Source organism: Augochlora pura, chromosome 9 (assembly GCF_028453695.1).
Source record: "Augochlora pura isolate Apur16 chromosome 9, APUR_v2.2.1, whole genome shotgun sequence".
In the NCBI taxonomy this organism is placed as follows: Eukaryota; Metazoa; Arthropoda; class Insecta; order Hymenoptera; family Halictidae; genus Augochlora; species Augochlora pura.
The window spans coordinates 7420522-7434875 of NC_135780.1; the positions used below are offsets into that span (position 1 = coordinate 7420522).

General features: G+C 36.1%; 1 protein-coding gene across 1 annotated transcript; it reads left to right on the forward strand.

Annotated features, from left to right (window-relative positions):
* Positions 1-381: 381 nt before the first annotated feature.
* LOC144475116 (CYFIP-related Rac1 interactor B) lies at positions 382-14352 on the forward strand (the record flags this gene model as incomplete). Its single annotated transcript, XM_078190696.1, has 7 exons — positions 382-1002; positions 11061-11197; positions 11352-11576; positions 11909-12243; positions 13537-13616; positions 13754-13880; positions 14233-14352. Coding segments are annotated over exons 2-7 (972 nt in total), but the record flags the coding sequence as incomplete, so codon positions are not given.
* Positions 14353-14354: the final 2 nt, after the last annotated feature.

Genomic DNA, 14354 nt, shown 5'->3' on the forward strand with positions numbered 1-14354 from the left:
TGAATGCTGTTTTTATATGCTATTAGTCGTGTGATTGAGTTACAATGATGTGTTTTATAGTGATTAATGATGATAGTAAAGTTTCATAAGAGACTTTAACGGGCACAACGCGCCTCCGATTCCTCTATGTAGTAGTTTTTAATATTAATCAAATTATCTCCTGTTGATAGATAAAATGTAAACCTCATTTATATTTGACACGCCGTTCGAGCAGCGATCCGAAGAGAAATCGCTATAGAATGATTTACAGAATTAAAAATCCCCTGCTTTGCTGGTGAGACGATGACGGGTTCCAAGAGTGGGGAGCACCAGCTGACTGGGCTCTCGGTGAAACTGTCTCGTCGTTTGCAGCGCGCTGTTGCTTTGACAGTGTTATATCAACCTCTCCGAGAGTGCAGTCGCCGTAGCATTCTCTCCTCCGCTAATCTCTTCGTTCCGCTGGAGAAAACTCGCACTTGCCCAGCTTTCTTTCCAATTTATTTCTGGAGCTTTCGTACGTGAAAGTGAAGCTCGTGTTGCGCTCACGGAACGAGGATAAATCGAAAACTGAAAAAAGAGAAACATAAGATGTAGTTGAGAGTGAAACCGGCGCAGAATTGTGATTTCACTCCGAACCGCTGAAGTTACCAACGCACTACTAACGCCGCGATAAAACGTAATATCTGTGTGCACGGCAGACACAACGGAGTTTCTGTTAAGAGACGTTCTACGAATTTGTGCCGCGTGTTGTCAATGATAAAACGTTATCGCACTGCGACAACTTGGAACGTTATTCGTGTAAATAGAGAGCAGATCTTTCCATTTCGGAAACAGTGATCCTGCCGGGGAAGGGTTGCTGTTGCTGCTGCTGTTTCTTCCTGGATAACCGGAAGTCTGTATTAACGAGCGAAGGGAGAACAATGCTGACACTTCTAAACAGCTTCCCTTGAGGCTATATCACGTTCACGCTGATTATAATTCGACCGTTGAATCATGCTCTGCCTTCTTGCCATCCAACTAAAGGTAAATACAATTTTTTCGTTCTGTTAAGAATGTGGTGGCCATAGTACCATAAACACTGTCATTGAACGAACTACTGAAAAGTTTCGGGACATTTTTCATTCGGCTGAATTAAGGCAAGAACTAAAACGTTAGAAATTGCAATAGGCGTCGTTTTTCGTAATAGCCGTACAAGTATGAACTAATCTGACGTGGAGGTGTTTGGTATCGCACGCAATTCATTTTCGCGTGGAAATTAATTGTGTATCAGTCTTCTGAAAAAGCGAGGGAACTGTTCAGGGACTCTTGCAGAAAAAGAGGAAATGATAGAGAAACCGAGAAAGAGACGTACTTTTACACCAGTTGCACACGGTGCAGCTTTCACGGCATGCATTTTTCATCGAGTGACAAAGGAAACCGCGAAACTCAAAACGAATGTGATATGCAATTTGCGCGAGGCTACTCAGTAGCTCGATTTCATCGCATGTTCTGGCTCGAGGACAAATCGTGAAAAAGCGATGATGAGTTTCGCAACGATGATTTCCCTGTTACGGTGTCTCCTTCATGGAATCTTCAGGGTTTCTCCTATTTTCAAGCGCTTCAAAGAAACTCGCTCGTTTCTCTCTCTCTCTCTCTCTCTCTCTCTTTCTCACACACACACACACACACACGCACACGCACACACCCTCTTCGCCCCCTACCCCTTCTCTTTTCTACGATCGGATTATTACTGATTACACCTAATTATTATTTGTTTGGTTAATTTTTTCTTTTTCCGTGGTGTTTTACCGCGCAGCTCACGTTTATCGTTTTCGGAATTCACTTTGTTTGTCTTCCGAGAACGCGTATGGACATAATAAAACTCATTGCACTCCTTTGGTTGTTGTTTCTGATGAATTTTCTTCGGTACTGATTAATTACTCGCGTGCGCTGAACTTGTCTCGATCAAGTATTGTTTGGAATGATTTGTTATACTAACTTTTTAGCGTTTCAATTAAGGGACGGAGTGAAATAGAAAAGTCTCTAATTGTTTCACATAGTAATGTGTAGATTTATAGTAATATGGGAATTCGTCCAATTATCACATTTTTTTGTAAAATTGTTATATTTTTATATCAAACTACATTTTTATATCATAGTTCCCCAAATCAAAGAATAAATTATACAATTCACGCAATTGTATAATCTTTTACGATGTTCTTATTTGAATATGGCGAGAATTCAACTGCTGCGTCAACAGCTTGCCATTCTGTTCCATTATTAGCAATATTTACTTTCAAACGCCTGTGATTCATAGGAATATTTTTACTGCAGAAGCATATTTTTATTTTCCCTAAGAAGGAAGTTGCGTAGGCGGATGGGAGAAAAGCTGTCCGATGGAAATTAAATTTAGCTGTATCTGTGAGTAAGAATATGTAGCTAAATTATCAAAGCGCGTTATTCGTAATTCTGCTGGCGCTCTCTATCAACCAATTGGCAAGCATGTAGGTCACTCGTTCATATGTGACCACCAAAAAAAGATTTACAGAGTATATTTCGAATGTCGAATCCAATTAAGGTTCGCAATTTCCATATCGGGGTGAAATGTTTCCATTCTTCGTGAGAGTAGATTCATAAAGCATACCGATTCGGGATGATCTATTGTAGATTAGAGGTTCATAAAACTAAGAATTACTGGTAATTGGTAAGCATTGTGAATCCATTAACGTTTTATTAATACGTATAATACTATTAGAAACTAGTATTGTTTCTGGTCGTTAGACTGCTTAATGTAGACACTGAGTCAGACATTATTTTTTATATAATTTGTCCTTTTAATCAGTAACGTACAAATGCAAGCTTAATTAGAATAGGTAATATTTTAATACGTAATTTTAAATATTGTATATGTAATATGCAAACACATTAATAATAATAATAATAAAGTAAATTTAAAAATAATTTAAAGATAACTGTGATACATGAAATGATAAGTAGATTACGGATTTTATGCATTTACGGTAATAACGAGTAGGTAAAATTTAAAACAGTGCGAACATTAAGGGAATCTGAGTATGTCAATGCATTAATTTATACTTGTTAATATTATTAACGAAGAAAGAAACCAGTGCTTGGCTTTTATCACCTGCCATTGATGCAGACAGTTTTTGTTTTACATAAAGGTCCGCCGTCCAGAGATAAGATAATTATTGTGCAGTCACTGACGACATATTAAAATTCACTGTCAGTCGATATAATTATTCAACAATTATACCATTATTGGTTTTTATTTTTATATAATTACCGTCTAGACGATTGCAAGCACAGATCAGAAATTCCTAAACATAATGGAAGCTTTTCTGTCGCATCACACTTCCGTTCAAGTACATATCGCATGTAAAATGGGTATTGATTTTGGCTTGGTAATAGAAGCGAGTAGATACATTCACTTATGAGCTAAATACGGAGAATTTCATCGATCGAATTCCATTGGTATCTACATCGGTGTACACCTTGGCTCCACGAGGCCTTAATTAATTTTGCTCTCGTAATATATTTTGTGAGCTATTAATTTTAATGCTTAACCCATTTCATCATTTTAGTTTCTATTATACTATATACTCGAATATAGAAGATTATCTAAAACTTTATCATGAAAACATTTTACACATTTACATACTATGAAAATGGTTCTATGACAAAGTTCTTAAATTTCTAAAATTGAGATTACTGTATACGGACAGTGTATATAAATGGTTAATATTCAATTAACTTATGTATATATATTGTTGCAAAATAGGAATTTGATATTCCAAGATGCTGCAACCGCAACAGACTAGGAAGACCACTACTATACTTTCTATCTCAGTTACCTTCGTCGATAATTATTGACCACTTGTTTCCAATTAATTGTTCCCGCTCTGAAATGACTCATTTTTTGCTTCAGTTGCAATCAGGCATGCATACAGAGGTTTGTCAAAGCGAACGTGTATGCGAGTAGAGGGGAATTTTGCTCGAGGGTTTCCGCTCTTCGTCCGGGATATGACGATATTCTCTCCCCCCTCCCCCCCCTCTCCCCTCCCGGTTGACCAGTGGTGTAAGCAACCATAAAAATATGTGGTATACGTGCGATTTCCTTACGTAATTACGTTAAATAATGGTTTGCATAACAACGATATCTTTCTGTCACACGCGATCGTATTATTTGACAAATTATAAATATGCATTTTTCATTGATAACGATTGAGCAGCTGTTTTATAATATATCCAAAATAATCTGTCTTCCAATATTTTGAAAATAGAGAGCTCTGATAAAATATTGCTTGTTACTTAATGTAGTGTTGCATATCTTTTACATTCAGTTTAATTGTGTAGTACATTTTTAACATATTTAGGCATAATTTATCAGTTACGACAGTTCCAAAGTAAATAATGTAATATTATGTGTGAAAGTATTTGGTACAGCTGATTTTTACTGCATATAAATGTATATGTAATGCATGCTAAATTATCAATAAGTCGTAATAAAAAATAACAGGCAACACGTAACGGTATCAAATAAATTAATTCAATAATATTATACTGTCAAATTTACTGCAATAATATTATGCTACTAAGTTTTCTTTTGATGTGGGATTGATTAAGATGCAGTACCTATAGTATGTCAAAAGTACAAACATAATGAGTAATATACTTAATGAAATCAGCTAAACAATATCTTATTCTGTATTATTTGTAACAGTGCAATTATAAACTAGCTATGGCAATATATTTTTGTTCGTGTCCGCAAACTAACTGTTTTTTTTTTTTTTTTGAGAAATTCAAATTAAAAGGTGCAAGTACTTATTAAATAACACTGTAACGGAATCAAGTGCTCATGCCAGTTAATTAAACGCGGGCTTTAGACTTTCTCCTCCTGTTTATACCTTATACTCTATTCCATCTAGATAATGAAGAAAACGGTTTCCTTGGGAGTGCAATTAAAACTCCTTAGAGATCAATTTCTCTGAAATATCGTTATCATTATTATCGTTGTCATGTGATAGTCCATGGAAAAAATATGCGTATTGCGTGAGAGACTTTCACAGTTACCGCAATCTACCTCCGTCACGTAACTGCTGTATCAAAGTTCGGAGCAGGAACTTCATTGAAAAAATTATAATAATAATAATAATAATAACAACCCGACTCTATTACACATTCATCGTTCAGTGAAACAAGCAGTGTAACTATACGAATATTTTATTTCAGTTCAAATAAGTCAAATTATTTCAGTTTTAACGGGGGTAATCCGTCGTCGGGTTTTTGAGGCCGGTTGTACGCCGTTCAATTTCGCGTTTCACCTCATAATCAACGCCTTTTAGAATCATGAATATATTGACCCCGTTCCAACAAAGAAATTACGCGCCTTCCTTAAACAAAGGAAACATGTTAGTTCCGCAGCTCGTAGAGACTTTTTGCGCAATGCTTTCTGTTGGTCAAACGAAACAGGCACGCATCCTCGACGAAAGTTAACGAGATCTATTTTTCGCTGTACTGACCAGTCGCAGAATAGCCAAGGTTTTGCAGCTAACAGTTTCATAATCTTTAATGCAGTGCGCACATACGCAGCGTTTCTTCTCTTGCCCACCAGCTTCCGCAATTAATTCTCCCAGTTGTTAAGCAGGTCAAAGCCGCAGAAGGCATAGCTAACTAGGTTTAAATATTGTCCAGAAGGGAGCATGTTCTATCATATTACACGTGTGCACAACGAAACGCCTCGCTGTAGGAAATAGTAGCTACAGATAGTTAAGTAATGATGGATTTTCCAGCGCTTTATGCTGGCGATTGAAACTTGAACAATAAGTTAATTTGTCTACTGTTTAAAACCATGCACATCATGTATGTGTCATACAAACATTTCTAAATATGAAATGTCAGAACGAGACCTTTTGGTACTTTTATTTTGACTGCGACGAAATATACAGTGAAAAACATCGGTTATAGATGAATGGTTCTTACCTACAATTATATTATACATTATATTAGAATACCATAGACATCACAAGTATCACCTAGAATACACCTTAGACATACACAGTATCTTATGCATTACGATTACTGTTGGTTTTTACCGAGCCCCGAGAAACCACAAATAATACACCTTTTTTGACAATTTTTCTGCAGTCTACAGCAAAGCTTGATCGGAAGTTAAGAGTCCAGCCTATGGTATACTCAGGCATTCTCGAACGTCTCGAATACCCATCGCTAGTCGCGTAGGTAGTTACGTACTTCCCTGGTATTTAAGCTGCATTCGTACACGCTTGCCTTATTAAGCAGGCACGGTGTGCTGCGTATTCAGACTTGCCAACCACAGACGATTAGTGCTTGCGCTTAAAAAGCCGCTACAAGGCTGCTCCTCCGCGTTCTATGTATATGTATACTGTACCCGCGGAATGAAATGTTAACGATATCTATCGCTGTCATGTCGAATGTAATGATATCTCCGATGATGTTTGCAGACTGCGTGGAACTCGCGCGAGGAATAGAAAAGCAGCTCTATTAAAAATAGTTCTATTATAGAGAAAAGGTAAGTGCATATGTAAACGGAAAGTATTAATTTTAACATTATTTGAAAACGCTTAGGTACTTGCATCTGAATGCTTGTTATACTGAAAGTCGTCGGTTGCGTCATTGTAGGTTTGTTTGTCATCAAGTGATGGGGAATTAAGGTTGCTCAAGGGAAAGGGGAACGGGCACAGGGTGTCATGGTGGGAGGTACCGAGGGTCTTGATTGATTTGCTGGAATTGATGTACAAAAAGGCCTTTAACATGCACCGATTATGTCTTCCCCCCACGGTTTCCGACGATTTTATTCAATGGTGCGCTCGAAAGAGGTGTAAAATCGTGACCATCTCGATCATAAGATTGTAAATGAAAATATACGAGTACATGTAAAACATATATTTTCAATTGTGATTATATCTACAACTTCTCAGTTTATATAACTTTCGATATAATTAAAATATTAACAATGGTTTAACGTCTTTAAGTAAGAAATTACTATCACACTTACTAATCATAAACTACTACATTGATATATTAAATAAAGTACACACACATATATATATATATATATATATATATTAAAATAAATATTAAATTAATTAATTAAACATCGTTGTATTATCAAGACGTAAATTATATAATTAATTGTATATATTTCTCTCATAAAATGTTATATACTTTTCTATGTAATTTTGCACACATGCAATTTAATCTAGGAAATGATCTTTAAGTCTCGCTTGTTTGGTAGAGGCATTCAACGTGAGACATTGAATAGCTAGCTCCTATCTTTCGTCACAAAGCGGTTAGAGCTGTTGAACGAGTATGAGAGTTTCCCGATAAGTTATAAATGGGATGTCATTTCAATGTCATCTGTCTATTCCTCGATCGTTAACCTATAAAACAGCTGAACCGCGCGTATTCCCGGCAAAGCTACATAAACATTAAACAGGATTTATTCCCAGCAACCCAGTCAACCTCGACGATATTGTCCGTCCTTTCAAGTTCCATCCTGACCGTTACCAACAACCCGTTGGTCCACGAAAACAAGTTTACCCCCTCATGGATCAGTTGGCCGCCGGTTCTCGAGAAATTCTAAATTAGAAACCATATTTTGAAGTATAACCAGTAGAGACCATGTGCTTCGCAAATATACCAATGTAGTCACTATAGATAAATTGTCGTATTTGCGATAGACTGCATGTATATTTGCCAAAGAAGTGTGCAACCGCTTATTTATTTCCCAGCAATGCAAATAACTTATTTTTCAGTATTTGAAATTAAAGTTTCCATAATTTCATTTTTTTTTTCTTTTTCAATACAGATACTTTAATGGAAAATTTAATAATTATATTATTTTTATATTTTTTACATAATAATACATTATATTAATATATAGCATTACAAATAAAATTGGAATTTATATTATTAAAATATTTTGTAGCGAAATATTACTTGTAATATTATATAAAAAGTTTTCTTTTGCAGAAGTTAAAATGTTTACATCAATTCATTGTTTTTCATTTTTAGATTTATACAGGTTTATCATTGTAAATGTATGTCTTAATTAAGATAAACGATTACTCGTTAAATATTCTAGACCTCTAATTTATATAAAAATATCGGCGGGGCAATCCAATGATCACAAAACTTATCTTAAAATGATAATATCATTTTACTTTTTATATTTATTATTAAATAAACAGAAGGTCTTTGTACAATCTAGGATTTGATGGACTGATTTGTAGATACTGCAGCTACCTTTCGTTTTATATCATAAATTTATTAAAATTATAATTATATTAATAGCAAAATTATCTCGCAGATAAAAATAAAAATGTCTTGAATGTCTTAAACACACTTTCAAGTATACTATTAATACGCGAAGTGCCGAGTTCGCTAATAAAGAATGGGAAAGCAATAGATGTTTTTTGATTATTTTTTTCACCAATATTCTATTTTAAATTCCATATTATTATAAAATCAACATGACGAAACGAAGACTATTTCTGAAATAACTACAAAATCGACTAGATTTCTAAAACTTTGTAAACGTTTATCGATCCAAATGTAAAAGACAATCAGTTTCGAGGTGTCAACGGTCCGTGGTCGAGTGCCGCCGAACGAGCGCCATTTTCGGACCACCCTGTTAATATTCCACCGAAAATAACAATAGTGAAATTCTAAAACATTTCTCGAGCTACAACAAATTCCACCACACAACTTTTTCTATATCGAATCAATCAATAACTGACCCCAGCTAACCGAATGAAAATTTTCCCGAGATTCGAGCGATCGTAAATAATAGTCAGCAGCGTCACCCCGAGGGTAAACGAACGAACTAACCCCCATTGATTTTTCGCGCGAGCGTACCGCCGCCAGGGTAGTTTACCAAATAAGGACAGGTCTCGAACCGCGCCACTACACAACGTTAAACCCCGTCGGGACGGCAATATGGCGATCCGCTAATGACAGTTGTTGCACTTGGTCCGCGTACTTGTTGACCACACTGGGACGTGCACCTGCCCCAGCATCATGTATTGGCGTTGCCGATTACGATTTCGGCAAGTCTGCAACACGGTGAGTCTAGATCCGATAGAAATGATCCATTTACATTTGATTTACTACCCCTTGCTCTCGACCCTCTCGAACAATCCACGAGTCCAAGTGATTCTGTTCCTTTTCTCTGTGAACTTGTGATCGCCGCGCCCAAGTGAAAGTTTTGCTGTGCCCTGAGCCACGTAGCAACGAAGTTGTACTGCTACAGGGTTGCGTTCGCTGGCATCGCTAGAAAAGCTGATTCTGACAGTTCTCCATCGGCATCGGTACGAAGACAGAATGCAGGCCCGACGCTCAGCTCTGCACTTTATCATCCGAGGAATCGTGTAAACATTTATCCCAATCGCAGTGCAAAATTATTTTCAACAGTGCTCAATCCCTAAAAAGAAAAGTGTAATTGATCTGGAATGAATATAGCGCCGATGATCGATTTATCCGCGCTACTTTGACCGGATAAGGGAAAGTAGATTCCACTTAGCGCGTGGTATCAGCTGTCTTTTTATCAACTTTATCGAAAGCTTTTAGCGTGGATTAACGGTTTTTTTTTCATGCGGGGATACCTTGCCACTCTGCGGGACTCTAAGCGATGAGAGAAGTTCGTTAGCAGAACGAACATTTCTCCGCTAAAAATAACGGAGACGTTCGCCGGTACATTGGAATCCCCTGCCGCACAATTTTAGATCTAGTAAAACCGACCGTTGTCCTTTCGGTTCGTACGTAGTTACAGCGACTACCAGTGTTTATCCTGGTTTTATCGTTTCAATAACGTCGATCGTGGTTGTTCCCATCCGATAAATCCTATCCGACGAATTTCGATAATTCATATCGATAGCATTGTAAATGCAGAACAATCTTGTCGATATTTCTTTCTGTGTTTCTAATGACGAGGTGTAATATTTTTCACGCCTTATCGTAAAAAGCCAACGAAGCTGAGTTGACACAGTTTGATTCCTGCATTACCGTCGGAGTAAATCCGATATGGACATTTTCATCGCAGAGATTCATCTGAATTTTAGTCCATTGCCATTTAACTGCAGATTTCCATGTAAAATACAAATTCTCTTCTGACTTTTGTAATTTTAATAACATAATTTTAACAACTCTTTTAATCTTTCCACTGTTTCGTGTTTCATTTAATCATTTTTGTTAAAAATGCATGAAATTCGCAGTGTAGTTGTCACGAAGTCTGTTTCAATGTATGCTAACGTTCAATCATAATAATCGTAATGGACAAAGCCTTTTGTTTCAACAGATTCTTTTATTGTTTACATTAAAATTGTCTTACTTGTCGCATATATAAAAATCAACCAATTACGTGTTTGAATCGATATTAAAAAGTATGTAAGCTACAGTGACTATACTGTATAAGTTTAATTTTCTTCATGTATTGGTTAAATGGAACACTTTTCTAAAATATATAAATAAATAAATAAAGAATATCAAAGCATATATTGACTCGTTTTAATGAGTACGCTCGTTAGTAAGTTATGTAATCACAAATTTTGTGTTGAGTATGACGAGTATACGTTAAGTACATTATCAAAATTAAAATCACATTCTAGTATGTAGCTATACATACAACAAGATAACATATTTAAGAGGGTTGGAAGCAATCTGTTAGTACACAGGTCGAACACGGTATACATAAACGCAGTTCATCTGGAATTTAACACATCGACAGGCCTGTACAGATCTGTTTACGGATCAGGCCAGAAATTTAAATACTATTCCGACTCCGACCGATAACGACGCAATCCGGAACGCTGAATGAAAGTCCATTCGAACGCGAATCCACGAGATTTATTCTCGCGTTTCTCAATAGACAGGTGTATTTACGGCATCTGTAAACAATCCGCTACTATTTCCAGCTTTTATTTTGTTTCACAATGACTTTAGCAAGTAACTTTTGCGAGTAATCCGTTTCACGGAACGATTTAACGTAACACCCCCGCGTTTCGTACGGTAGAGTATTTACTGAAAGAGTTTTCTTTTCAATCCAGATGCCTTTCATGCTGTAAGGAACATTTGAGCACAGAAACCCTCGAATCGAAGATGGGCAAGCTTTTAAGTCTTCTGGCTCGAGATGAGTCTACCTGTTGCACGCCTCAAAAGTATGATGTCTTTTTGGACTTTGAAAGTAAGTTATACAAGTTTGTTCCTACATGGTAAACCCTTTAAGCGCTCGTTAAATTCGTTATGGAAAAGGGAATATTTTCGAATGAAACTGCAGAAGCCTTTTAGAAACGATAGGCACCGACCGGATAATGATAATGCTTTCTATCGAATTCCAGACGCACAACCTTCCGATTTAGAACGGGAGACCTTTGAGGCGGTGCAAAGAGTTCTGAAAAATTCAGAATCTATCTTGGAGGAGATTCAATGCTACAAAGGAGCTGGCAAAGAAATCAGAGAAGCGATTTCGGAGGCCACGGAAGAGTGTCAACGGAAAGCCTACCTGACCGTGGCACCTCTTGTTGCAAAGTTGAAAAAATTCTATGAATTTTCTTTGGAGCTTGGTAAGTTTTCTTCATTTCCTGTTAACAGCAGTTTTGAAAAACTGTTTCATGTCTAAAAATCCAGTTTCAAAAATACTATTACCTTAAGCACATTAAAAACGCAATGCTAATTTTGTTTCATTCTGTATCTAATTTCTCAGTTAGACTTAATCCTGTAACTACCAAGTTCTAAAAGCGCCTCATGCGTATCGTTTTATCAAATCAAACAAACAAACAAACAAACAAACAAACAAACAAACAAACAAACAAACAATCAAACAAACAAATAAATAAATAAATAGAGAGAAAAATCAAATTAGTTTCATTCACAGTATCAATTTGGACTGTTACAGAAAGGGTGGTGCCGAAGATCCTAGGTCAATTATGCTCTGGGAATCTATCTCCTACTCAGCATCTGGAGACTCAACAAGCTCTAGTCAAACAGCTGGCTGAGATATTGGAATTCGTTTTGAAATTTGACGAACACAAGATGAAGACACCTGCGATCCAGAACGATTTCAGTTATTACCGAAGAACATTGACCAGAGCATCCCTGACGAGGCAGGATACCGCTGAAAAGAATCTCGTAGTCGGCAATGAGCTTGCTAACCGAATGTCCTTATTTTACGCCCACGCGACACCCATGCTTCGCGTTTTGAGTCACGCGAGCATTACTTTCTTGATGGACGTAAGTGGTACTCGCTTCTCTTCTTTGTACTTTCTTATCTTTTCTCATTACGTTTCTATTTTTGTTACTTGAATTCCAAAGTATCCGTCATGTTTAAATGGACCATTAATATTTACTTGTCTTATTTCTTCTCAGTCGAGTGGATATCATGTAGAATATGTGTAAAATAAACTTTGGTAGATTACTTTTATTCAGTTTTTTTTATTCACACTTTTATTCAAATTCATGTTAATTTTGAATCTAATAAAATGGTCGATTTTCTATATTCTGTTCCTTGGAAACAATGTAGGGAATTATTTTATTTCGTCTTACTTCGGTGTTAATGTATGTTAATTTATTATATAATGTATATTAATTTATTGTTAATTATTGGCAATGTTAATTTATTTGACAGCAATGTGGACGCGATTAATCCTAATTCCGTAAATTGTTCACGAATCAATTGCAACGAGACAATGGAGATCTATTTCTGTTCGGTTCAAATGAGTTCATTCGCTTCTCTATATAACATTGGACGACAAAGCATTGTTGCGGAACCTATTCTTCGTAGAAACGTATCTGTCGAGTGGCAATGAGGTTTCTACTCTTAACCGTTCACCGACAGTTTATTTTTATCTAAGGTATTTTATACCAGAATTGGAATATTTTTAGTCTCCTTTGTGGAGAATTTACCGTGAATAGCTTACGCAAACAACTAAAGAAAACATAATAATGGAGTGTTATCGTGTCATCTTTTATATTACGTTTACCAAACAAATATTTGAAACGGTAAGATAAGAAGTATGCAAGTATGTTTTTCTAGAAAAACTTTTCTTTCTTTGATTGACAGATTTTGTCATCACTTTACATGCTTCTGCAATCATCTCGGGTAAAGAAAACAAGTGCACAAATTAGTGTGCAGAAGCTTGCGTTGGCAGGCTAAACTACTTTTCGATAAGCTGAATAACATTACCATGTAAAAATAATGAAGTGTACTGAAGTAGAAAATTAAAATCCATTATGTGAAATGAATCAGACTGCGACCTTTCTCGGAACATTTAACAGCCTAATGGTAGATCCATTTAAATTGCATAGATACAGTTTCCATTGGGAAGATACAGGAAGTGGTTAAGATACATGTTTCGTAAATTACATCGATTTTCCAATTAAAAAAATAGACGAATAAAATTATTTCAACGAAATATTTCAAGTATTTAAGATATTGATTACACTATATTAACCCAGCTCCCCACATTGTTTCTACAGAGAAATGCTCTTGTTTAAAGTAGTAACAATGCATGTTTATTATTTCAGAACGAAGACGTAGCGCGAGAAAATATCACGGAAACCCTTGGTACTATGGCGAAAGTTTGTCTACGTATGTTAGAAAATCCGTAAGTAGAATCCTTCACTGATAATTTTACAAGAAAAAAAAAAGCATCCTCAAGTTACATAAATAGAGTATGAAGCTTCCGGAAGCGGGAGTGACTTATTGTTTCAACTTTACACTGACGTGTATTATTTTTCTTAGCAATCTTTTGGCGCAGTTCCAACGAGAAGAAACTCAACTCTTTGTTCTAAGAGTGATGGTTGGATTAGTGATCCTTTATGATCACGTTCACCCTCAAGGTGCCTTTGTTAAGGGTTCAAATGTCGATGTAAGTATACATCGGATACCCCAATTGTAAATAGAAATTGTTAAAATATTTTTAACAACTTGGTTAACAAATTAAAAACAATTATATGTGATTAAATATAAGGGTGTAGTTGTCGATGGAATGATTGTTAATGGGGTAAGGACGATCCAACCCCGACCGTCCAGATTTTGCACTCAAACTTAATCCTTTTTCGGAAAGACGAATATGATCTAAAAGAAAAAAATCAATTTTGAATCGCAGTAAGGTAAATATGTCCTACAGACTGATTAATTTTGAGTGCAAAACCTGCATACGCTATCGAAATATTTGTTACTTGAGAACGGCATTATTAAAAATGTCGTTTGTTCGACAGGTTAAAGGATGTGTAAAATTACTAAAGGATCAGCCACCTTGTAAGAGCGAAGGTCTATTAAACGCGCTCCGTTACACCACGAAGCATTTGAACGAGGATAACACGCCAAAGAATATAAAAAA